General features: G+C 43.9%; 1 protein-coding gene across 2 annotated transcripts in view; it reads left to right on the forward strand.

Moving 5' to 3' along the window:
• LOC147663744 (verrucotoxin subunit beta-like) overlaps window positions 1–9,177 on the forward strand; it is a 120,656-nt gene extending 111,479 nt beyond the window's left edge. For both annotated transcript variants that reach the window (XM_086950231.1, XM_086950232.1), the window contains one exon: window positions 1,520–9,177. In XM_086950231.1, coding sequence (XP_086806357.1) covers window positions 1,520–1,992 — 473 coding nt within the window. In that variant the 3' untranslated portion in view covers window positions 1,993–9,177. The remainder of the gene's footprint in view (window positions 1–1,519) is intronic.
• Window positions 9,178–27,196: the final 18,019 nt, after the last annotated feature.

A 27,196-nucleotide genomic window follows, 5' to 3' on the forward strand; every position in this document is an offset into this window, starting at 1 on the left:
AGGGTTCAGTTTTATCATCTTGAAAACCACAAATTCATTCTGAATCGTGACTTAGATACAATTAGAGGAAGCACCCTGAAACATGTCCGACCACAGAAAAGTGCTCGAAGGTGTGGAAATTTCAAATAACAGACCAGGAAAAGACAGAGACAAACCAAGGTGCATATTTACAAGAAAGTGAAGCATCTGTTGAGATGCAACACTTTCCCTGCGCCACCCTTAGAAATCCTTCCACCACCATGGATGATATTGTAAATACGGCGCACCATGGCGCAAGGATTGAAATATAGGTCAGAAATTCTGGTGCACCTGTTGGGGCAAAAGTCACGCATTAAGGAGTCGTGTTGCAAGCACGATGCAACTCCAGCAATGTATTTTGAGGCCTATTCCCACTACACTGCGTCACTTCTTACGCCTGCTTCAAGCAGAAGCAGGCCTAAGGTTTTGACACAGTGGCGTCCTAGAAGTGGTGCAGTGAAATCTTGTTGATTCCACTGCATCACTTTTACGAGGCTTTCCTGCGTGGGAACGCCCACCCTACATACACTATACCAGATGCGGGTAAAATGTGACGCAGGGCTTTACAACGTGAGGCAACTCCCTAGATGTGTCACGTTGTAAATTGGCCACATTTTGTACGCCGTTTCTGCATCACAAAAGTGACGCAACAGCGTGCAAAAGTGTGGCAAGGGGCTTGTAAATCTGACCCAAAGTGATATGCAAATCAAAATGCGATTGTGGGAGCCTCCATTTCAGTAAGTGTATTTATCTTCCATTTTGTGAAATTTATTGCGATTTGAATATGATTTTCAAATCAAAGGATTAAAAAAAACAGACGGGGTTGAAGCAGTGAGAAAAAAAAGAGTCACAGAGGAAAAGTAACAGAGGGGATAGTAAATGCCCGATGCAGCGGAAACTGGGTACCCGCAGAAAGTTGGGTTTAGAGTCACTAAGCTATGAGGCCAGTCCCCACTGTGCAGCGATGACAAGTTGGCTACCTACATTAGGTTGGGTCAGGACCAGGCTATTATCTAGAACCTGCGGTCAACCGCTGTAGTACACAGTCAAGGACAGTGAGCAGAGGTGTTAGGAATAAATTGTAACAAGAAAAAAGAAATTCAATTAAAACAAATCATGGTTCTGGCTCAAGGGCGCAATACCACTGTTATGCTAGGGTACCAGTTATGCTATGCAACGCATACAACATACTCCAGCACTGCGGTTGGATGTCATGGTCAAAACTGCGATTTGCAAAGGGCACTAGAAAAAAGGTGATCACGCAGGAGTTAAACATGGCGGGCGGTCTGAGTTACAGCCTACGTTGCATCTCATGCCAACAAATGTCACTGTTTTCGCACTTTTTGAACCATAACCCAGTATTTAACTGTAGTTTGTTGTGCTCTTTTTGTTGAGGTTGAAATTAGTTAGATAGACTTACAATAGAAGATGAGATGATTTTGTTTTCAAATTGATTTAAAATTTACCTTTACATTTATATGACAATATTTTATTTTTTTAGGTTTTTACAGGTCTCACCAAATGTGCAATGACTTGTCACATTTCGTTGAAATGCTTGAACGCGAGGAGTGTGTAATTTCCACCAAAGTGGAAATCGCTTTCTTAATGGACAATGACATGTATTGGACATCAAGAGGTTCCTTGATCGAGGGTGGCTATGAGAGAGGCTCTGCATGCAGCTTCCATGTGGCCATGAGCACATCAGGAAAGGTGGAAATCAAAGACTACAAAGATGAGTATCTGTGTTTGACACCAGGTGACATCCAGGACAACATAAGAACCGTCTCCCACAGGAACCCACCATTCACTGAATTCGAAGTTAGTTATGAAGAAGGGAAAGTGATTTTTAAAGCAGCCAATGATTTGTATTTTTCGCGGTATAGCTACGGTACAGGTGGCGAAAATGACCATCACCTCTTAGCTTGTAAGGATGACCGTGATATGTACTGCCTTTTTGAAGTGGTGGTTCTATAAAAATCATGGTATCCTTCTTTTCCCTATTCCTGTTTTGTGGTGACAATTTTTGTTTTGTATATTCTAATTTTAAGAATACTAAAATTGTTCTTTCGAACATATACCTTTCAAAAAACTGTCACATCCCCATTCTGAGTGTTGTGGCAATTGGGGAATCAGGTAGAAATGGTTCAAATACCTGGTTTTACAATTGTGTTTTGTGCTAAGTGTGCACAGTACTAGTGCCATTGCATGCAGAATCATCTCTAGGCACTAGTCGTGAAATAATAATTCACCATTTATTAGGACACATTTGCAAAATCAGTTAAAACAACTTTATCACAACATTAACATAAGATCTAAGATCTCTAATAGGACAATTCTCACTGCTTGCCAGCCTTTCACCCCAGTGCCCAGTACATTGCTTCATTCTTTCCCCTTTCACTCACTGACCTCCTTCCACTCCCCAATCTCTTTCTCACTTCCCCTACCAAACCTCCTCAAAGGAAACCTCTTTATCCTGTCCCAAGAATACCCTGCACACCATCTTCCTTCGCCTGTGCTCTTTTCACCCCCCGAGGGGTGGATATGCCCTCATGTGACTCTCCACACCCCCAAAATACCGCCTACACCCCTGCAACCGGTAATATGGCAAACTTTGTGTAGAGCAACTCTCCACCGAATCGCATTTTTAAGTAATATGGGTGGGTGGTTTCAACACAATTTTTGCCCCAACCCTCCGGTGGTGCTCAGGAGTCAGGAAGAGACTGAACCCACCTCTCCTGACTCCTTTATACATCCCAAAAAAAAACGCCCCTTCCTCTTAAAACTACTTTTCCCCTGGCCTGTACTGTAGGACTCGCGAGTATCCCCAGGGAAGACTAGTCTGCGACTGCTCCCCCCAGGTCCCTTCATCATAAAATAATCAAACATCATACCACCATATAGTGTAAAAGGCCATTTATTAGGATAGGGTTGCAAAAACAGTTACACAACTTTAACACAACAGTAACGTAATGTCCAACATCTCTACATTTGTTGGGGGTACCGCGCTACTACCTCACTCTCTGTATTTTTTGTTTTTTAAATATATAGAAACTTACACATATTTTGATCTGCCTATTACCATTTTACTAAAGTGGTAATAGTCAGGGTAAAAATACCACACTTAGGGTCCGATTACGATGTTGCCGGACCAGCACCAACAGTCTGTTAGTGGCGGTCTGCCCAACATCCAGTGTATGGGTATGACCGCCAGATTACAATACCGGAAGTAGGAGTTATTTGTGAGGGGGAAAGACCACCTCCTCTGACAGGCTCAATGAGCCCGTTGGGGATGCAGTCGTAGCCTATGCCCCACAATGGAGGCGGTGCCTGCTGACACACCACAGTAAGGATTAGGATGTCTCTTTCCCTCATCCTTTACATGGCAGTCCCACGGACAGATAAAGGCAGACGGAAAAACAGTTTGGATGCCCCTAGCAGGGCCCACCTTCCCCTTTGGGCCTCCGCTATGTGCTCAGGTGGGCACATGTGGTGCCCCCAAGCATCCATCCACTGTGTGCCAGGCACCACATGAATCCTGGCACTCGGTGCATGGATATTTGAATACATGCATTTTTCTACTGCGGCTTGTGCTGTGGTCCTTGTCCGGTACAAAAGGGGGTGGTGATGGACGGAGCATCTGAACCAATCAAATACTCACACCCAGTCAAAAGATCTGGGTTTAATCCATCACCGTTCTTTAGCCCACTCTGCCACCCCAGTTCAGACATGGCTATATGCAAATCAGTCTGACCCTGTGCCTCATGGGAACAGTCCAGCCCGAACTGCCAAGTCCTTGTCCGGGCCACAGGACAAGCCGAATAGTAAACGGTATGTTTCTGACTGCCTTCACGGCGGTTGGGTGGAGCCGCCAGCTACCTGTTGGACGGTCTCCATTCTTCAGCGATGGCGGTCGGAACACCATCATAATGAGCCCTTTAATATTTACTTACATCGGAAGATGTAACGCGGAACATGGGCAAAGTGTACCTAAAAAAATATAGCTACGTTTAACTTTACTTAAATCAATTACTAGACAATCAGCTATGACTTATCAACACTATGTACTGTAGTCCTATTGCGAAATACCCCCATAGTTCTCTAAAATGACGCAACAACAGATATCATTACGTTTAAATACTGTAAAAATGAGTTACGCTAAACTACACATAATAATCATGTGCGCACTATAATATGTAATCCGGCCACATTGTAACAGAATGCGACTGTCAGTGAAACACATTGCAATTAAGCATGTTTTGGGACCGCCCTTTTTTATTTGGACGTTTTGACTAATCCCTACAAAACATATACTCCTTCCACAATGAATCGGACTGATGTCAGTTAGTGTATCCGCTACCTCCCGCCACAGAGCACTTGAACTGGCACAGCGCCAACACCTGTGTATCAGACCCCAGTCGATGGCACTGCACATCAGGCACATATCCCACACCACCAGAGACATCATATGTAGTATGTTGGGTATCATATATGTCCTTTGTAGGACTTTGTATAGTATTAACTCAAGTTTTCCAATCTGGAGACAGTCCCCAGAAACTGCAGCCACCTGCCCTTTCCCTGTCTATACATTGTTTTTACGTGTGTGCCTCCCATTTGTCTCTCACCTGTGTCAGACTAAGCTTTGACGCGGGATAGAGTTGTACAACATGGTGATGGCCTTTCTACCCCTCCGATGAGTTACGATTTCCTATAATGCTGTGTGCACTGGTGGCTCCTCAATTCATCCCTTCCATAATGTCTTGATCACTCAAGTTACTGCCTTGTGTGGTAAAACCTGCCCCACTGGTAGCTCCTCTCCTTGAATGATTGCAGTTGTTGAGCCTCAATATTGTGCCCAGCATGACAAGTCATAAGTCCCAGTTCATTTATGCTAGTAAAATAGATCAGGGTCATTTGAGACTCCATAAATTTGCCAATTCGTTAGCAAGATCGAAACTAAAACCATGTCATTAATGTCCAGAAAATGCTAGGATGGTAAAGGTGCGGGATATCTTAAGTGCAGAATAGATAGGGTTAAAATTTAATAGCCTCCCAATGGGCTAAAAATTGGCAGATGATATCTAGAAGAGAGTATTTACTCTGAGCAGTATGGACTAAAAGTACATAACTGCTTGCAGGCGTGTAGATCTAAGGTGTTATATCTCGTTTTTACAGGACGCAGTTAAAATATGGGGTGCTTCACTGTGATGGTTAGAATGTTGGTCCAATTTATCGGTGTCTTTAAAAGCTGTTTGCAACAGGGAAATATACTTGCCAAATTTTGCAAGATTGCATGGCTCCACTATATTGAAAACCAAGTTTGTGGCCTCATTGCAAGTTTGTATCCCATTTTTAAGGAACGAAGGGCTAGATGTAGGTAATAGCAAATTACCGAATGGTAAATACCAAATTTTACCGATTCTGTATTTACTAATCGGTAATTGCTATGTAGGAAAACAAATCGGTAAAAATACCGAATCGGTAGGATTTGGTAATTACTGATTCGGTAATTACCGAATCAGTATTTGCCATTGATTCCTATGGGCCTTGAAGCCCATAGGAATCAATAGCAAATACCGATTCGGTAATTACCGAATCGGTAAAAATACCGTATTTCTAAGGGAGACAGTGTGTCACTTTGACACCTTGTTGCACCCCTGTTTCTGGCTTGTGTGCCATGTGACACACATACACGCCCTTAGGGCATGCATGTGTGTCACGTGGCACAGGTGTACATGCACAGATATGCATGTACACAGAAATTCGTAATTTACCACCCAATAGTATTGGGTGGTAAATAACGAATTTCTACGGGTCTGTGGCACTGTAAACTATGCCACCTACATATTGAATTACAGAATCTGTAAATTTACCGATTAGGGTATTTTACCGAATCGGTAAATATACTGATTCTGTAATTTTCTAGCCCCCTACATTACAATACCCAAATACCGGTCAGTAACGGACGAAATTGGCCGTTACCGACCGGTATTTGGGCTCCTACATCTGACCCAAAGTTTTTAGCAAGGCACGATGAGCATTAAGAAGGACAGGACAGCAGCACAGCAAGTGGTTAAAAGGTTCCATTTGATATCCACATAGTCTGCACTTAGTGATCAAGGAAAGGCAGTGCCATTTAGGATTCAGCTCTTTTGTTTGTAGGCACATCAAACTTGCAGCCATGATTTGTTGTAGGCATGTCCTTCTGATTGTGTGCCGAAGATATGGCTGTGGTCTAAATTGTGACAGGTGGACAGTATCATATGAGGCGGCAACTGCAGCAAATGTCGGTGAGCTCTTGGATTTTAATTTTGCCAAATCGGCGAGTATTATCTGTACTTTTGTTTGTCGTTTGAGGATTTGTTTAAGAGTTAAGTGTGACAAAAGTTTGTTGTTTAGCACAGACAAGTCTATTTGAAGTGTTTCTGCTGCTTTGGTTAAATAGTTCGACCAAAGGTTTGATTTTATAGTAAAAATCTGTTGAAGAATACATTTCAGGGTGTGCGGCGGAGCCTTGATGATCCTGTAATAGTATTTTAAGAATCCTTCCATGTTAGACCACATTTGTGCCTCGAGGCCAAATTCTGATCTTATCAAATAGCCTCCTTTATAAGTTGGGAGTCCAAAAGTTCTTTTGTAGGCTTGGAGTTGAAATTTGTCAAGTAGTTTTGTGAAGGTTTCTGGATAGGCCTCCTGGCCTTAAGCGAGTGCTGGTATAAGACAGGCTTGGAGGACCCGTTGAATGGGTATAGTAGCAGGACTTTCTAAGGTTGTATTTAGCTGGCTTAATCTTCTAATGATCAGTGCTACCTTCATTTTCAGGCGCCTCAGGTGGATTTTGGGTCCACCGTTTGCTGACAGCCACACACCCAGATAATTATAGACATTTGACCTTTGAATGGTCAAGAGACCCAGGCTCCAGGTGCCACTTCCTTTCATATTGCTTCATCCAAATACAACCATTTTTGTTGTTGACTCATTAACTGTCAATTTTTTTACTTTGTTATATTTGTGGAGAGCATGCAAGGCTTTTTAGATCCCAATCGCTAGTTGTCCATTAGTACAATATCGTATGCATATTCTAATAATGTTATTTTTGAAGACCCAATTTTGTGAGGAATCAGGTTCGCTTGTTATAAGGCTAAAAACAAATCCTCTGTGTACAAATTGAATAAATGAGGGGCCAGGACACACCACTGCTTTAATCAGGTGTTTGTCATTATCTTCTTTGTTGTCTGTGTAACAGTCAGCTTAATTGGGTCCCAAGTAGACGTATGTAGAAACATTATTGTGCATAGCAGATGATTTGGAATGCCCCAGTCCTGTAATAGCTGCCAAAGAATCTTCCGGTCCACTGAATCAAAGGCGGCGGAGTAGTCGATAAAACATTCATATAAAGACTGAGATTTACGGTGAAGTGTTTATTGAATCAAAAAAGATATGGCCTCAATATTGTCAGTCATTGACGCATTAGCCCTGAAGCCAATTTGACAGAACAAGATCAGCTCATTTGCTTCCGCTCACTCCTCTAGGTCTGTCGGCAGAAGTGTAGCGTAGCCCTTGGCTTTGATGGCCAACAGTGAGCAGCAATGATATAGTGGAGACAGTATTGCAGTCCATAGTTCAATGTCATTTTTAAAAGGTTGGACTGGGATGCCCTTTGATCCTGGCTCTCCTGTTGAGCAAATTCTCAACAAAGTATTTGAGCTAAGTTTTGCAGAAAAATTCTGTCTTTTATCGGATGCCGCAGGGTCTGTGCTGGAGTCGAGATTTGGCAGGAGGCTAGAAGTATTGACTACGCACCATTTTGTAATATGATGTAGCCACTGTGCCTCGTTGATTACGTTTTTGCAGGGCTGTAATACTTTTTTTACTTTTAATGTAGCTCCACAGCTCGGCGTGGCTATGTGTTCCTAGAAGGGAATATACATGTAGACATTCTTTATTTGTTTGTTGTTGTTTAATTGTCTAGGTCAGCTGGTTGTGTAATTTTAGTTGTTTCTTCAGTTGATAGTTCAAGTTGATTTTGAAAGGTTGGTTATGTGTCTTTCTCATTAGTTTCCGCAGCCTGGTAATCCTTTGTTTGCTAGCTATTATTGGTGTCTTGTATTGAGAAGATCTTGCTTTGGATCCGCAAAGAATTTTTTGGGGGGCCTATTGCAATGTGAATGTCATTGATGATGATATCTCAGTATTCTAAGAGGTTTTGTCCATTTAGCGTCTTGAGAGTTTGAGCACTCAAAGCTTTCCATGATTTTAATTTTTCCTGGGGGATTGGGCCAGATTTTATTCAACAAATTAATTGACTCACTTCGTCCCCTCTGGATGACCCAATTATCTTCATGTGGTTGTGCCTCATAGTTTTTAAATGTAATGGTGGTTGCTATAGTGACATTCACAAACAGATAAAGTCCCAAATCCCGCTAACTGAAGATTGCTCCAGAATTGGATGGATAACCCTATATTTTCTATCGGACATCCCAATTTACCTTCCGTAGAGTCTGCATCACGATGAAACACCTGTATCCCTAGATAGCTGAAGGCTCTACTTGCGAATTGCAGCAGCAGATCCAAAGGGCAATTATCTGACACTTCTTCATGCTAAGGAAACATGCATGATTTGCTTTTATTAACATTTTGCTCGATAACCATCTGAAACATTCCAGGGGCTCAATTGTCGGACCTACATCAGTAGCTGGATCCGCAGGTACTATTTTGATGAGCCCTTGGTGTCCTGTTCTCATGTCAAATATTTTTCTTTTTGTGATACTCGTGAAATGTGCTACGCGTTGTTGTAATGTACCTGCAGAGTGCAGTTGTGGTCTAATGTATTTCATGTGGTTCACTGTGTATCGAATGTTAGAAATGTGTGACTTAAGCAAAAGCAATATAGATAAAACTCAGAATATGGACTGCCAGTTTTTTTGCCTAACTCCGAGCAAGCACTTCTTTCCCAACTGAGCAGAGCAGGGTGCTCTGTTTACTGAAGAACTGATTTTGAGACAACTTTATCACAGTTCATCTTTGCTTTAATGACTTTGGTTTGCTTTTAATGTATCGACTAAGGCATTCATGCAGTGATTACTGATTTATAACCAATTAGATGGCTTGAATTTGTAACTTTGATAATCCTTTAATAAAGCTTTATGATTCAAAACATAACTGTTCTCTGTTTTCCTTGTGAAGCCTAATGTGTTTCAAGTAATTGAAACTCAGAAGGCAAACAATGACTCTGACAGGAAGAAATTAAAGAGGCACTCTTTAAAATCTAGAATACAGGTTCCATATCGGATTGTTTTTCTTTTATTCTATCACCTTACACATATTGCAATAATACACTGTTATTTACATTTGTAGAATCTCTGTTACATTGTGGATATTTTCATAATAAATCATAATACTTGAATTTCATAAAGTGAGTGTTTATTAAATAAATAGAGTAGTCACCAGCTTAGAAGGGCTGCCACTAAATGAAAAATTATATCAATTTAAAACATTTAAAATCTGTAAATATTCAAAAAAGCCAGGCTTGCTCTGGTCACCACTTCTATTCTGAACCTCCTGCTAGGTAATTACTCTATTCTGGATTGAAAAGCGCCCAAGCTTTTCTAGTCCACATTCCCTCCAATTTCTGAGGTGACTGGATTGAATTTGGAAACCCAAATGTTTACATTCACCTAATTTTAGGTAATAAAATCCAGAAGAACCAGCTTGCCTAAAACAGAACTGCAATCTAAAGGAATATTCCTGCAGATATATCTATTATATCTAGTCCTCTTGGGGAGTTTAGAGGTCTTTAGAAATATCGGGATCTGCGAGCCAGATTCCTGCACCATTTTATCCAAAGAAAAGTTGTCTATTAAACCATTTGATGGCAGCAAACGAGCTGTTAAATCTTAAATATCCACTTCGTAATATGTACAAATAAGTGGCAATGCTAACCCACCCTAATTAATATCTAGTTGTAGCACTGAGAGTTTAACCCTAGGTGTCTTCTTACTCCAGACAAACTGCCTAAACATTGTTTCCAGCTCTTTGAAATAACTAATATTGATTTTAATGGGTATATTTATGAAAAGAAAAACAGGTAGAGGGAGAATGGACATTTTGATAAGGGCTACACTGCTTATCAAAGTTAGTGGTAGAAGCGACCAGTTGTCCAACAATTTTTTAATTTTACCCCGCATGACTACATAGTTCAATTTATATGGCTGCTCATATTGATTAGAGGCATAAATCCCCAAATAGCGTATTTGGTCCGGCTTAAGAGCTCGTTGTTTGAGATTTGCAGGAAAAAATCACTATCAGAATTTAAAATTAGAATTTTCGTTTTATTTTGGTTTATTTTATAGCCGACAATCAATTCAAATTGGCTAAATTCGGTTAGGACCAGGTCTTAATTCTGGCTCTCTGGACTGAGATATAAAATAATGTAATCGCGAACAGCTTTAGTTTTGACATGCCCAGAATCGGGGCTCTAATTGCAACATTATCGTGGATTTTAATAACATGGGGTTCGATAAAAAACAGAAAATAAAAAAGGGGAAAGCAGGCACCCTTATATCGTCCCATGGTTTATATTTGCTGTCCCTACTCTGTTTGCATTTATCACCACCTGTGCCTGAGCCCCCTGATAAATATTCTGGAGCATTTTGTTAACTTGTAGGGGGCCCCCAAACCTACCAAACCTACCACATCCATAGAAAAGGGAGTTCCAATTAACCAGGTCAAATACCTTGTCAGCGTCTACCATCATGATACATGCCTGGGTACAATTATTATTACAAAAGTCAAGAGCCTGTAGTAAAAATCCTGTATTTGAGGACTTGACCTCCCGGCAACGAACCCAGACTGGTCTCTGTGGATCACTTCCTCTGCTAAGGGAGTAAAAAGCAGAGCCCAGATTTTCATTCGAATTTTGTAATCAGCATTAAGAAGGCTGGTCTACAGGAATTAACATCCTTAGGATTCCTGCCCTTTTTCACAAAGCTGACCATAATAGCTTCTTTAAAAACTGGGGTGACAACACCACCAGCCTTTATATAATTGAAAAGCTTTGTCAAGAAGAGGGTCAACTCCTTTGCGAATACTTTATAAAATTCTGTAGGCTTTTGCTCCGGCGCTTGAATTCAGGGCTGCCAGAATTTAAGAGGGGTAGGGAATTGGTACCGCCTTTTGTGCACTCAAAGTGAATCATCACTAGTCGAGATAATTCTTAGAAAGGACAACCGGGGAAACTCAATGTACTTTCTCAAGTCAGAAGAGGCAGGCCATATCTCAGTTAGGAAGCAAGGCTTTAAGAGCATCCAATTTTAAAAAGGGCCTTTTTGTGTGGTTGGCATATTATACACACAATAAAAAATATCCAGAAGTAGAGAATAGATATTTTCACTGCCAGGCAGAAGGAGAGGGGGCTTGGCTACATATATTCTTTACGTGTCCATGGCTAGGGTCTTTCTGGGTTAAGATGTTTTCGACCATAAGCCGGGCGATCCAGAAAAGGGTAGATCCAGAGCCTTAGGTCGCCGTCTTCAGTATTGCTAGACCTAGGGCAAATCTGACAGAGCGGAGGAGGCTTTTCCATCCATTTCCTCCCTTGTTGCTCACTCTCTAATTATTAAGAATTGGAGGTCGAGGGAAGCACATACATGTGAGGTTGCTAAATAAGATAAAAAGGATAAGGATTTTTTGAAGAAGCATATGCAAGGCGGGTGGGTGCTACAAAAAAGATCACTGCAATTTGGAAATATTTAGTGAATCTCAAAACCTCGATGGAATAGTAGTCTGGCACTACTTTATCTTCAAATTGTCTGCTTCTTAAATCTTGCCATGCCTATTCTTGCGCGGTGAGCGGCTGCCAACATAAGAATGGCAATACTTAGAGTCAGCCACTGGTAGGGGTCCTTGCCCCGAATTTTGCAGTGAATGTGAGATTCTTTATAGATTCTGCTGAAAATTCCACCCACGTCTGCGTAAACACACATCGTGGCAAGTGATCAGTTCGTATTGATTCATTCCTTGTTATTGTTCTTGAAGGAACCTCTGGCTGTTACTTTCTGAATGTGCCCCATGAATAGCACTCCATGCTGAAGCTGTGTTAGCCCTCTATAGCTTAGGTGCTCTGCCCATCCATGAGTCTATGATGTCTGCCAGGGCAGGATTCCTTCTTGTTAATGCTCTGGCAGGATTCCTTCTGACATACACTAAGCTTTGAAATGGCATTGTACGAACCACATTGATGACGGCGCATACAAGCCCATAGAGTTCACTGAAGGGCCAGGTATTATCTCTAAATTTGGTGGGTGACCTAAAGGCAGGTTGGCGGATGTGAGTCGTCTGCATCCTGACAGCCAAATTCTAAATGAAGCGCATAATTGCCCATAGTCCGGTCTTTTATAGGGGTGGGGGGAACTCGAGTAGTTACATGAAAATACAGTTAAATTCCGCAGAGTTCAGTGAATGGGTAGAATTTGGCATTTTGCACTGCTTATGCTGATTTTTAGTGCCGGGAGCTCGTTCCAAGCTGAGAAATCAGCTCACATGGCACCACGCAGCATGCTGGAGGGTGCTGCATATCGAGATGATTTTGCTGCCAATCACGTTTATTTTCTACTCAAGCTGCAGCTTTCTGACAAACTGCTTTGGGGAAATATTGCTGGGTTGCTTGAACATGAAATACATTTGAAAACAAGAGGCGTTTGGCAAAACAGGAAGTGTTCATTTATTTAAACACTGCAGTTCGGAAGATGAGTTGCAGGCATAGGGTCTGGCGACTGTCTCAATTCACAATTGATTGGAGACGTTCCTATATACAGTTTATTGCATGCCAAAAATGGTTCCGGTGATCCTTGCATGGTAAGGAATGTAAGTTGTTGCCATTGGAGTCATAAATTAATTGTTTGATGGATAATCAAGTTAGCCCTGTATCTGGCATTGATACAAGGTGGCCAGTAGGTAGCGTGTCCAGATGTCCAACATGAGGATCACGTGATGATTACTGTGTGTACTGTGTGTACTATGTTCTGATTATCTATATTTCCTAACTTTATGTAGCATCTGACCTCTATAATCTAAATGTATGATGTTTTTGGGAACACGTGCACCCCTCCAGCCAAGGGTGCTTTATTTGGGCCAATCTCCCTGGACTATTGTGGTGTCATTGCCTATCTGTGGGATTGATCTGGATTTTTCCTATTTGTGCATTTGTTCTGCTGGTTTCGTGTCACCCCACCTGTGATCTGTCAATCAGTTGCCCCTGTCCTAGGTCGCAGGGTCTATCTGACCACGTATTTTTGACTCCGGGTTGATTGAGAGGTCATGTCGGTTGATTTTGACAACAGTGATATGATTTTGTTTTAATATACACACACATATATTGCATACATTGACATTGGGTTTTAAAATATTAACATTCCCTTCTCTAGTAGAATTTCCAGCTACATTATTTACCCCACACTTTACGGCAGCCACATTATTAGAGGTTTGTTTTGCTTCAGTTGCAACTATTATTACTTGCATTGTACCCATTTTGAGGACGGCATTTTTACAGCAGGAAAACCCCACTTGTAGGAAACCACCCAAAAACAATATGAAAATGATAAAGGGCAGCAATGGCGTACACAGACCAGTCAACCACCAGGGGAGCCAGGAAAACACATTGGTGTACTATTCCTGCTCAGGGGTACATCTCTCTTTATATGTGTAAACAACAACCTAGGCAGACATAATGCTTGTCAAGTGAATATTATAAGGGCAAGGGACCATTCTCAAAAATAAAGTTAAAATAATTTTTATTGGCAACACATCAACAATTCATATAAAACAATAAAATATAACAATTTAATAAAGCAAAAATTTAAAATTAATAAAATAGTCCAAAAGAACTATATACGAAGTAACAACATACAATACAATCAATATGCACAAAAAACAGTTAAAAATAGGTTCACAATATAAAAACCAGATATATGTGGCACAGAAATGATTAATCTCGACGCGCGTTTCGGCGACCAGCGCCTTCTTCAGGACAAGCCACAAGGTAACTTTATTCTTTATAATGTGAGAAATTGCCAGGTAATGCTGCTTCAAATCAGGATAAAAAGTGAAAGTCAATAATTTATATTTGAAGTACGAATTCCAAATTTTCTTTTCAAATTCCTTATTGCCAATGAAATCACCTTAACAGGATATTGATCACCGTTGTAGCCGAAAAACAGAGTCTATAAAAAATGGATATTCCTTTCAATAGGGACTCAAATGATGAATATTTCGGATGCCGGTATAAGGTTTTTTTCAAAAACACTGCCCTGATTAAATCGGCGGTTGATGCAACAATCTGATTTCAAGAGCAGATAAGGATTGCCGCTGCGCTGCGTCCTAAATAGGGATCTCGCTGTGCTGCAATCAGGATGTGGGTAGCATCAACGCGGGGGCTCGACAGGCGGGACGACGACCTCACGTCTTGTTGGATAAGGTAACAAAATATTCTAGCCCAACACATATCAATGTTGCGTCACCAACAAAATATTTTGTTACCTTTTCCAACAAGACGTGAGGTCGTCGTCCCGCCTGCCGAGCCCCCGCGTTGATGCTGCCCACATCCTGATTGCAGCACAGCACAGCGAGATCCCTATTTAGGACGCAGCACGGCAGCAATCCTAATCTGCTCTTGAAATCAGATCATTGCATCAACCGCCGATTCAATCAGAGCAGTGTTTTAAAAAAAACTTTATACCGGCATCAGAAATATTCATCATGTGAGTCCCTATTGAAAGGAATATCAGTTTTTTATAGACTCTGTTTTTCGGCTACGACGGTGATCAATATCCTGTTAAGGTGATTTCATTGGCAATAAGGAATTTGAAAAGAAAATTTGGAATTCGTACTTCAAATATAAATTATCGACTTTTACGTTTTATCCTGATTTAAAGCAGCATTACCTGGCAATTTCTCACATTATAAAGAATAAAGTTACCTTGTGGCTTGTCCTGAAGAAGGCGCTGGTCGCCGAAACGCGCATCGAGATTAATAATTTCTGTGCCACGTATATATCTGCTTTTTATATTGTGAACCTATTTTTAACTGTTTTTTGTGCATATTGATTGTATTGTATGTTGTTACTTGTATATAGTTCTTTTGGACTATTTTATTAATTTTTAATTTTTGCTTTATTAAAATGTTATCTTTTATTGTTTTATATGAATTGTTGATGTGTTGCCAATAAAAATTATTTTAACTTTATTTTTGAGAATGGTCCCTTGCCCTTATAATATTCACTTGACAAGCATTATGTCTGCCTAGGTTGTTGTTTACACATATGATTTATCCCTGACCTAGGAGTACAGATAGTTCTTTGCTCAGGGGGTCCTAGTTTCATACACAGGTACATCTCTCTTTACGCATGTATGTTTTTTTGTAAATGGTGCAGGGCTTGGATGGCAAGAGTCAGTGTCCCATTGTCCATATCGTTGCCTGAGATAAATGTGCAGCAGGACGCATCGATCTTGGCACACACCCCTCCCTCCATTGCGGTTATCTAGCCCAACACATATCAATGTAGCGTCACAATGAGGCTGATCGCTCTTAGTTCTTCCTTGATCGCAAAATGGCAAAGCTCAGTACTGTTCATCATCTTCAACATTTCCCATCTGTTTTTTTTTTTTTTTAAACCAGTGGGTGTTTGCTTTCATCTGCATGGTGAAGAACTGACATTGGAGGCGCGCTGACTCCCCGGTCCACCGCAGCTTTCATTGCTGATTGATGTGGAGGGAGGAATAGCGCTGGCACTTCCTGGTCGTTCCACGACGGGCGGCCATTTTTGCAGGGTGTGGGTCTAGTCTCCCAGCCCTCCCTGACTATTAAAGAGCCTATTATCCTCGCGCCCCCTAATGATTGTGAACATTGTGGTGGCAGCGTGTTGTGTGAAGCTCTGTTCTGTTCTGTGCTGAAATATTTTAATTTGGAAACTGTGGAATAGTATTACTGTGGAATAACCGGTGTGCTCAAGACTCGCTTTTAAAAACGCTGGTTTTAATCTTTTATACATTTGCACTTTAAGCACGTTATTTCAAACGGCTAGTTTTGCATTTTGCACTGACATTGGAGGCGCGCTGACTCCCCGGTCCACCGCAGCTTTCATTGCTGATTGATGTGGAGGGAGGAATAGCGCTGGCACTTCCTGGTCGTTCCACGGCGGGCGGCCATTTTTGCAGGGTGTGGGTCTAGTCTCCCAACCCTCCTAACCTACATAGACTCGGGTTTGTAGCGCAGCGGTGACGCGCAGCGGGAGCGCCTTTGACGCGCCGAAGAGGCGCCAAAGAGAAGCCAGTCTGTGCCAGTCCGTGACTGGACGGGGCTAGGGGCTTGGCCTCAGGTTGGTTGCCCCTGTACTTATAATTGTTATTCGTATGCATAATATTACATATTCGGCTGCCGCACTTCACCATGTACATACTTCTTTGCTCAGTGATTCTGTGTGTTACAAGGGTCAGTTCCTGGAAGGGCCCTTTTCCTGTAAAAATTGTTATTTTCAGAGCATGGATGCTCTGCCTCGGACGGAGTTATTTGCTGTGCCTGTCCCCCAGGTTCTTACTAATATAGGTTCCCGAAATAAATGTCTGCTGTGTAATGTCAGATCACTGCCTAAACATCACATGCAGATCTGGGATCTCATCTCAGAGGCAGAACCTGACTTATGTTTCTTCACCGAAACCTGGCTAAAGCCCCACACTGCACCTACCATTACTTTGGGAATACCGAGGGATATAAAATTATCTGCCAGGATAGACCCATAAAAATGGGAGGTGGCCTAGCCATTGTGCACAAGGATAGCATTATGGTCTCCATTCTCGAGCAATATTGCTCTGCAAAGATCGAGATGCTGGTTTTTAAAATCTGTACCTCGCCAAAATGTTTTGTGAATGGCGCTCTGATCTATCGGCCTCCTGGACCCATGAACAATTTTTCCAATATGTTATTGGAATTATTGGCCCCCCATGTTAATGGAGATAAAGACTTCTTACTATTGGGTGATTTTAATATACATGCAGAGTTAAAGGAGGAAAAAGAAATCCAGGACTTTTTAAATGATCTTTTTTCATTGGGATTCCTGCTCCGTAATACAGGACCTACCCATAGGGCTGGACATACTCTGGACCTCATCTTGTCCAGGTTTCCTGGAATTGAGTGCTCTGACCCTATCGTAAATGTATGGACTGACCATTTTACGATTGAATTATCTATTCCTGAGATAGGACCTATTCCTAAAAGATCCACTCAGATTCCTATGAAACGGAGACAATGGCACAAGATAACTAACGAATCTTTGAGGGATGCCTTCTCTATTCAAGATTATGTCACAACGAACGATATCGACGTGGCGCTAGAAAATTATGAAAAGGCAGTAACCATTGCCATTGAGCATATAGCTCCAATGAAAACCTTTAAGACCCGCCCGACGAAAAATCAGGAGGTGTGGTTTTCAGAGGACTTAAGGTCCATGAAACGTAGGACTAGGAAACTAGAGAAAATCTGGCGTACATCTCATTTGGAGTCAGATAAAGGGGAGTATCAGACAGCGCTAAAATCATATCATAAAGCTATTCGAACAGCCCGTAAACAACATATCACCTCGCAATTAGAGGCGGTAGGAAATGCGCCGAGGACTCTCTACCAGATACTGAACTCCTTCCTGAAGCCGGCAGCATGTGAGAGTGTTGACACTTCATCTCAACAACTTTGTGACGACACTGCCTGCTTCCTCACAAACAAGATCGAAACCATCTATGAAAAGATTCATGTCTCCATAGCATCCATTGGACATGTGATCTTTCCCACTGTGGTCCCAGCGAGTAAAAAGGTCCTCGCCCCCACCTTCACTAATTTTCCTAACATCACTGTGGCTGAAGTGGAGGGACTCATTACAACTATAAAAAGTGGGAGCCCTATGGATCAGCTTCCACCGAGAGTGATGATCGCAGTGAGGAGCATATTGGCACCAGAAATCCAAAGTTTGGTCAACCTCTCTTTGGATACAGGCTGTGTCCCTCTAGAGTGGAAGAGAGCCCAAGTGCGACCCATCCGCAAGAATACCGCTATTGCGTGGGCTGACATGACTAATTTGAGACCCATTTCCCTCTTACCATTCTTGGGAAAGCTCATAGAAAAGCATGTCAACAAGCACTTGTCTAATCACCTGGAACACACTGGTGCACTAGATCCATCTCAGTCGGGCTTTAGACCAAAATACAGCACGGAAACAGCATTGCTGTCAATTACCGATGATCTACGCATGCTCCAGGACAAAAGAACATCAGCTGTCCTGGTGCTGCTGGATCTATCGGCAGCTTTTGATACCATCTCACATGAAATTTTGGTCGAGCGCCTGACTGAGACTGGACTAGGGGGCATGGCATTGGCTTGGCTAAAGAGCTTTCTTCTGGATCGAACCCAATGTGTCACCATGGGAGATTTTCGATCCAAGGAGACCAGGATTACTAAGGGGGTGCCACAGGGCTCTTGTTTGAGCCCTACATTATTCAACATCTATGTGGCCCCCCTGGCGAATATCCTGAGAGCCTTTGGTTTTTGCCCAGTGTCATATGCTGACGATACTCAGCTGCTCTTTCCCTTTGACCATCTAACTCCAGAGGTATTACATTCTTTCTCTGAGGGGATGAGAGCAGTTTCCCAATGGATGTCTTTGAACAAGTTGCAGTGCAACGTTTCAAAGACAGAGGTTATGCTCTTTGGGGAGGCTAAAATCTGCTGGGCTCCTGACTGGTGGCCTCTAGACCTTGGCCCAGTCCCTGAGCCTAAGCAGATAGTCAAGAACCTAGGGGTCTGTCTGGAACAAGAACTCAGCCTGAAGCAGCATGTTACCAACATTGTGGGGTCCTGTTTTCGAACTATAGGACTACTGCGCAGAGTCTTCCCACTGCTTCCAGACACCATTAGAAAGACCCTGGTCCAGGCGCTGGTTATCAGTCGTCTCGACCATTGTAATGGCCTCTTGTTGTCAGCCAATGAGGAGGATCTGGACAGGTTGCAGGTTGTGCAGAACACTGCAGCTAGGCTGGTGGTAAATGCTCCTCCCAGAACACCATCAAAACCACTTCTTGCCAGGCTTCATTGGCTCTCCATTCGTCAGAGAGTCACCTTTAAGATCTGTTGTACGATACATAAAGGACTTCATGGTTTGGGTCCCTCTTATCTGGCAGACAAGTTTGTGCCGTATGTCCCTTCCCGTGCTCTACGGTCCAGTGATCAATTGCTTCTTATGATTCCTAGGATCAAGCGGGCAAGGCAAGGGGGTAAGGCTCTGTCGGTAAGGGGACCGAAGATTTGGAATGGCCTCCCTCTCCAGCTTAGGCAGCTTGAAAATCATCTGGCCTTCAGGAAAAAGCTGAAGACGTTCCTGTTCCAGGGCTAACTATACAGTCTCAGAATTGGATTGCAGTTATGTAACATGTTCTCCTGCAGGTTCGGCAGTCATAAAGCGCGGAGATACTCCCCAGGGAGTCTATTCTAGCGCTCTACAAACACGCAAAAATAAGAAGGGTACAGCCCCACCTGCATTTACTTACGTGTCAGAAAACAGCCTGAATTCTCCCAGAATGTCCTTGTACTGAACCCCGCAAAATAATCTGCAGTTCTTTTTTCTCGAGCCTGGAGCAACAGAGTTGTCTTCTTCTGTAGTGGATGTTGGTAAGACTCTGACAGATCTTCTCCAGGAATGGCCAGGGTCGGGGTGTAGGAGCATAGACAGAAAGAGAGGGCTGGCTGCAAGCATCTATAAGTGAATGCTATATATATGTAATTTAGTAAAATCAGGTCTTGGGCAATGCCAGACTTATTAAACAAAGGCAAAATACTGTATAACCTGCAAACAATTTGGCAGTGTATATATGCAGATATGTACACAGGGTAAACATAGGCTACTTGCACAGATTATTATGCACAGTATGCATGTATTTTGATTAGGCTATGGAAATTGTACACATATGGCTGATGCTGTAAAGGAAACTAGTGAATGACTGGCTCTGCAAATGCTGTCAGTTCAGTACTTAAACTAATTGTGCACGGGTGTCCAAAATTGATCAAAGAGGGTCGGAGCTATGCCAGATTGTCATGATATCCACTTTAGTTAGGAGTGCATGTAATGCATCTATATTGGAATCATTCTTTTATTCAGTAGTAGTCCTTTAAACCTGGAGTGGCTCCAAACCTCATGGAGTAGCACTGTACATTGCGCTATATTCCTTTAAAGGACTGGCGTACAAGTATTATTGCATAATGTATGTGCCTCTGGGGCTAGTTCTGCAGAGTGCATGTACAAATTGGGAGGTCATAGACGATGAGATGACCCACTGAGCCCTGCCTGCATAATGCATGTACATGCTGGGCTCGCTCTGATTAGAGCATGTAAACATGTAATGCAACAAAGCTACGACAGTGCGCCAAAGGGTTCTGGTACCTTAGCATGGAAAAGCTTGGGATAGGCCTTTTTACATTTTCCCCAGCCTCACATTGTGTAATCCTATCACATTTTCAGTATTGTGCCCTCCCTGCATATCATCTTTTTCTCACTCCATCTTTAAACACTAAATAAACATTACACTCTCCTGTGGTTAAATTGTTAAGGAGGAGCTTACCCTGCATGTGAGAACATACTCGCTGAATTTAATGCAGGAGGACACTCTTCTTGGCCGAGCCAATTATTTCCGCAGACACAGCAGTGGGCCAAGGGTCATGTTGTAAACATTATGCAATCAATACCACATTGATGTATTTAGAGGAGGATTCATACATTAACTGAATGCTTTTCTTTTAACATAATGCAACAAAACTGCGACAGTGAGCCAAAAGGTCCTTCAGCTAGATTCATCAAGCTTAATTGCGCTCGCAAAGGGCCAGATTCTGAGAATCTGGCCCTTTACGAGTGCAATTTTTGCATTTGGGATTCATCATCCCAAATACAAAATTCGCTAATAAAGAATTCGCACATTTGCGAGGAATTGCATTTAAGGAATCTCTATCTGAGATTCCTTAAATGCAATTCATGAACCATTTTGAAATTCCGAAATCGCAATTTAGGACTGCTATTTACCACGAAATCAAACCTTGTGGTAAATAGCGAAAACTTAGAAAAATGCATTTAAATGCATTTTTCTAAGTTGCATGTTACACACACACATGTCCTTTGGACATGTGTGTGCACAACATCAGTGTAAATTCACATTTCAGGGGTGCTACAGGTTGTCCTTTGGACACCCCTGCACCCTTGAAATCGCATCCTTATTTGCGATTAGCAAATTGCTAATCGCAAATAAGGAATAACTCCCCATTCATTCCTACAGGCCTTAAGGCCCATAGGAATGAATGGGGAGTTATTCCTTATTTGCGATTAGCAATTTGCTAATCGCAAATAAGGAATGTGTAGGAATCACAATTTATTTAGTGATTCTACATGAATCCCGTTTTGCAAGTCCTTAATAGCGATTCCTTATGAATCGCTATTACAGACTCGCAAAACGGCTCTTTGATGAATCTAGCTGCTTGTTCCTTACTTAGCATTCACCAGTAGTTGGTATGCTCTTTTACAACTGGCCGTGCGTTTTTGCAGTAGTTTTAGACGACAAAGCAAGTTCCACATTCTTCAGCATCTTTGGACTGTGGATTAATTCAAATCTGCCTTCAATTACTGCGCCGGGTACCAAGGCTGCAATTAATAATGCTACACGCAGGGCCGGCCCAAGGCAGGGGCAGTGTGGGCAGCTGCCCAGTGCCTGGCACTCTGCCTGCCATGATGGGGCCCAGCGCAATGGCAACACCCCATCAGTCCTCCTCCACCTGGAGCCTCTAAGGGATAGTGTGGGAAGGGCTGGTGGAGGGGGACACCTCTCGGTCTGCCCATTCAGAGACTCCGCAGGGCGCCCATTGTCAGCACTTTAGCCCACACAGGTTTAACTCAGCCCCCAAGCAATTCTGACACCTTCGGTCCGAAATAGGCGGTACAAGAGGTGCTTGGGGTGGCTGAGAGGAAGAGCTGGGGCCCAGGTTGAATCTGCACAAAGCAGCTTCCCCGAGATCAGAAGGTGTCACTTATGTAAATTTCAGGGGCCTCGCACATTCCCTTTTGCCCAGGTTCCCGAAAATCATAGGACCGGCCCTGCATACACGAACAACTGCAGCTTCTTCCAAGGGATCCAACAGCAAGGGCACTGCTAGATTTATTAATATTCCCTGTTATTTACACAGGCTGGCGTACAAGTTACATGCTGAGCACTTCCTGCATAATGGGGAGAGGATGTAGCCTTACGGCTAGAGCTGCTGGCTTTGGAGCTGGAGAACTGGGTACGAGCCTCAGCGTTGTCTCAGCATCCTGTGATTCTGGGCAAATTACTTAATCTCCCCATGCCGACAAATTATGAATGTGTCCTCATGTAAGGTAACTGGTGCTCATGTTAAGCACTCCAATACCTTCAGGTCAAGATCGCGCTATATAAATCTGCAAAAAAATAATAATGTATGTGCCCCTGGGGCTAGTTCTGCAGAGTGCATGCACGCATTGGGAGGTCATGGACAATGAAATGACCCACTGAGTGCTCCCTGCATAATGCATGTGCATGCTAGGCTCGGTCTGTTTAGAGCATGTAGACAGGAGCTAGCTTTAAACATCAAAGTTGCTCAAAACAGACACTTTAGGGTGGATGCAGGTGAGACTGCGCTGAGGAGTAGGTATGGCTGATAGGACTCAAGTGATTTCTATGCTAATGAGGCGATGGCGGTGAGCAGATTTTGTTAGTCCTTTAATGAAAAAGGAATCTTTCAGAAGACAATCAAGGACAAAACATCAAGGGCTTAATTTTCCCAGCCTCTTCCGTTCAAACTCCGTAGGCTCAAAGCGGATGGGTAATGAGCCAACGCTTGAAGCTCAGTAGACCAGGAAGGACGAGTGCAGGGAATGCGCATGCCATTCTAGTATAAAATCCCAATGCTAAACTCCCTCTGTGACTTTACATAGCTTATCAACCTTACTGGTGACCACGTCTGCCGACCTCGATTTTTTCGCGTTCCAGTTTTAACAAGAAAAGCACGCCCGCATGAATGTCTGCTTGAGCCCCCGGGAAACGTAGACGACGTGCTAATACAGGAGCACTCAAGTTGGTCCCTGTAAAGTGCATGGTACAAAACAGCAATGCTGAAGACACGCACTGCGCTGGAAATGAAAGGCAGGAATTGCATGCACGTCACTGCGTGTTCCCACGGCAATACTCCAGGGGAGTAAATCCAGTATTTGTAAAGCGTGAACAATTACTCAAAGGCATCATGGCACTGGGGGCTGTCAGGAAGATTAAGCAAGCTATTGCCCAGAGTCACATGCTGCTGGGCTGACCAGCTGCCGGCACTGGGGATCGAACTGTGAGCCCCCGTGTTCGGGCGTCAGTCGCCCTTGCCGCTGAGCCACACCTCAACTTTCAAAAAAACATGGGACATGAACCAGCCATTAGCCAATCAGAGGTTATGATTTTTAAATGACTCCTAGACCCTTATGAATCCTAGACCTCCGGTCCAGGCCAGCACTCTCCCCAGCAGCTCCGCACTCAGCGCAGGCTCATCTCTGCTCAGAGTCTCCTGTCTTGCCAGGGTTCGCGCCAGCTGCTCGTCGCTGCACTGAGGCGATTGCGCTCCAGCCTGGTGTCTCACTGTAATTCTCCTGGTTTCTAACATTTATCGTTCCTCCTGCTATATTGTTGTCTGTGTCATTTTTTAGGTGTAATTCTCCTATTTTTTATTATCATTCCTCCTATTGTCTTGTTGCTAGTTTCCTTCCTTTACAGGTGAACATCCCGTTCTTGCTCACTGTCTTTCCTGCCGCTGCGGCACCTGTGGCCTGCCCCCAACACAGCCACCGCTCCCGCCTCCCCTCCTCAAGTCCCGCCCCCTCCCCTACTTAATGGCGGCCACTGCGCAGTTGCGCAGGGAATGCACGCAGTGGGCGTGCCTAAGGCAACCCCATCTGCGCCCGCCCGCGAGCTGACCGAAACAAGCGCTAGGAACCCTGGCTCTCCCAGGCCCCACCGCTATGACTCTGCATGCACTCAATCCCGGAAGACACTCCGACTGCGTCAGATCCTCACCGATCACCACCCACAGACAGTTCTCCTTCAGACCATGCCACAGATCCTTCACCACAGACAATACCCTCACTATCGCCAAAGGCCCGCCTACCGCACGCACCACTCACACCCTGACATGCATCCTCCTCAACGTGCGCTCCCTGCACCGACACGCCGTAGAGATCTGGGACCTGATCAACACCCTCTCGCCCAACGTCGTATTCTTCATGGAAACCTGGACCAATGTCAGCTCCGGCTCAACATCGCCACGGCCCTCCCTGACGGCTACAAGATCCAGAGAAAGGACCGCCCAGGAGGAGTACTCGCCATCGCACACAATACCCCCCTCCGACTCTCCACTTCCAGCACAAGTGACCCCCATTCAAACACAGAACACCTCCACTTTCAGATCTAAACCAACCCCAGGACCACGCTACGCACACCCTCATTTACAGACTTCTGGGACCTCCGCATGCTACTCAACAAGGGACACACCGCAGCCCTCATCATTCTAGACCTCTCCGCAGCCTCCGACACCGTCTCTCACCGCACTCCCACAGCCAGACTGCACAACGCAGAGAAACAGGGAACAGCCCTCGAATGGATCCGTTCCTTTCTCTCTGGCAGAACCCAGAGGATCAGACTCCCCCCTTCCACTCCAAACCCACCTACATCAACTGCGGAGTACCCCAAGTATCATCGCTCAGCCCCCACATTTACATGGCCCCCCTTGCCACCATCATGAGACAGCAGAGGCTCAGCATTGTATCAAACGCCAACAACATCCAGCTCATCCTCTCACTCACAAAGAACCCCGAAGACACCAGACTCTGCTTCCAGGAAGGAATGAAGAACGTGGCAGCCTTGATGAAAGACAGCTGTTTGAAGCTCAACTCAGGGAAGACCCAGGTCCTCATCCTCGGACCCTGCACATCTGCCTGGGACAACACCGGGTGGGTCCAAATCTTCGGGAATCCACCCACTCCTACAGACCACGCACAAAACCTCGGCATCATCCTCAACTACTCCCTCTCCATGAACTGCCAAATCAACGCCGTCGCTTCCACCAGCTTCAACTCCATGCGCATCCTCCGCAAGACCTTCAAATGGATCCCCCCGACTGCAGAGAGACAGTCACCCATGCCCTCATTATCAGCAGCCCTGACTAGGGCAACACCTACCACGCTGGAAGCAACAGAGCCCTACTACACAGACTCCAGACCATCCAGAACGCTGCTGCCAGACTCTTCCTCGGAACGCCTCGTCACGAACACATGACCCAACACCTATGAGACCTCCACTGGCTCCCCATCAAGAAGAGGGTCACCTTCAAACGCCTCACCCACACCTAAAAATCCCTCAACAACATCGCCCCCAAATACCTCAATGAGAGAGTATCCTTCCACGTACCTAAGAGGAACCTCCGCTCCGCCGACCTCGCCCTGGCAAAAGTCCACCGCATCCGCAGGAGCAGAACAGGCGGGAGAGCCTTCTCCTTCATCACATCCAAGACATGGAACAAGCTTCCCATTAACATCAGACGCTCCCCTACTCTCCACATGTTCAGAAAGGACCTCAAGACCTGGCTCTCTGACTGATCCGGAGCTGCCCCCGCCCCCTAGCACCTTGAGACCCTCGCGGGTGAGTAGTGTGCTTGATAAACCCCTGATTGATTGACATAAAAAAGCCAATCCAAAGAGTGGGAGGGGTCAGACTCCATAAAACAGATACAACAGATCACCTAACAGTGCATGCGCTGTATATGCTTGACCTATAAAGTATAACAACATTGCTAAAATATGAGTATGAAAACATCTAAAAACAGGGTATTAGTTAGGATGCAGAAGTTAAAAAGCTCTATGAGTCCTCGAAATAGTTAATGTACTGTTAGACCAACTGATCACATCGAAAGCCATAGGGCTCAGTGAGAGGAGGAGAGAAAAATAAAGCAAAATGTTTTTTTCGAATTACAATTATGCTTCTTTTGGAAAAAGACCAAATTGGTTCCATCACACAGAGAGCCAAATGTTTATGTGTCCTGGTGGGAGACGCGACATCACTGTAGCTTGCATTCACAGATGACAGTCCTTGTAACACCTTTTGTATCAGGTTAATGGAGCGAAGGTGGTCATCTTTAGTTTCTGCAGCAGCCGCTGAGGAAACACTCGAAACCAGTGTGCTGGTTGTAGAGCTGATGTCTGTTCCGACAGGTGCTGAAGCAAATCAAATGAGGTGCTAAGAATGCTGTCATCAACATGGTAATATGCTTAGCACACTGTAATACATGGGCCTTTAAGGAGTCCAGTCGTGCATCTAACTCTGGTGGACCAACCGTTGGAAGTCTTAGACATATATCCACACACATTTGCATCCACAGACTAGGCAGCGGAGCACAGGCAAGATGCAGTTGACCCAGACTGATCTGAACGAAAGGAACCAATGCTCACTTAGCTCCAAAATTCATGGTGCACCCAGATTTTGTAACATGGGTTTACGGCAACGTCCCACTAGGAATGCTTTTTCCATCTGTTTGGAAACTGAGCTGTCCTTTGCGTAGCAGGAAAATGAAAACAAGGATACCCACTACAAGTAATAGGACCAGCGGAAGCCCTCCAAAAATGCTTCCCAATACAGAGGGTATAAATGATAGAATAACTCCGAAGATTATCTGAAAGGTGCTCAATAGTCCAGAACCTATGCTCTTAAATAGGTGCACAATCCCACTCGTATCAGGCATGTTGAAAATATGATGTACCGTTTCTCCGAAATGGAGCTGTAAGTTTGTTTGGACTAGTGCCTGTATCTCAGCCGAAGACATTGAAACCTTTAGATCAAAAGTCTCTCGGTCTGAGGTTAAGGCCACATCCTTCTGTAACAGCATGGCTTTCAGTCTGCTCAGAGAATTAAACCAAATAAAGGAAATATCCAATGAAGGCCATATCATTGCCTCCCTAACTGTGTGGGTTGGGGGAAACAAAACTTGCATTAAACGATTAAACCTGGAACTTAGTGTGACCAGATATGCGATGCCTGGTACCATCCCGCAACAACTTTGATCATTC

The sequence above is a fragment of the Lissotriton vulgaris genome, unplaced genomic scaffold (genome assembly GCF_964263255.1).
Source record: "Lissotriton vulgaris unplaced genomic scaffold, aLisVul1.2 SCAFFOLD_2370, whole genome shotgun sequence".
NCBI lineage: Eukaryota > Metazoa > Chordata > Amphibia > Caudata > Salamandridae > Lissotriton > Lissotriton vulgaris.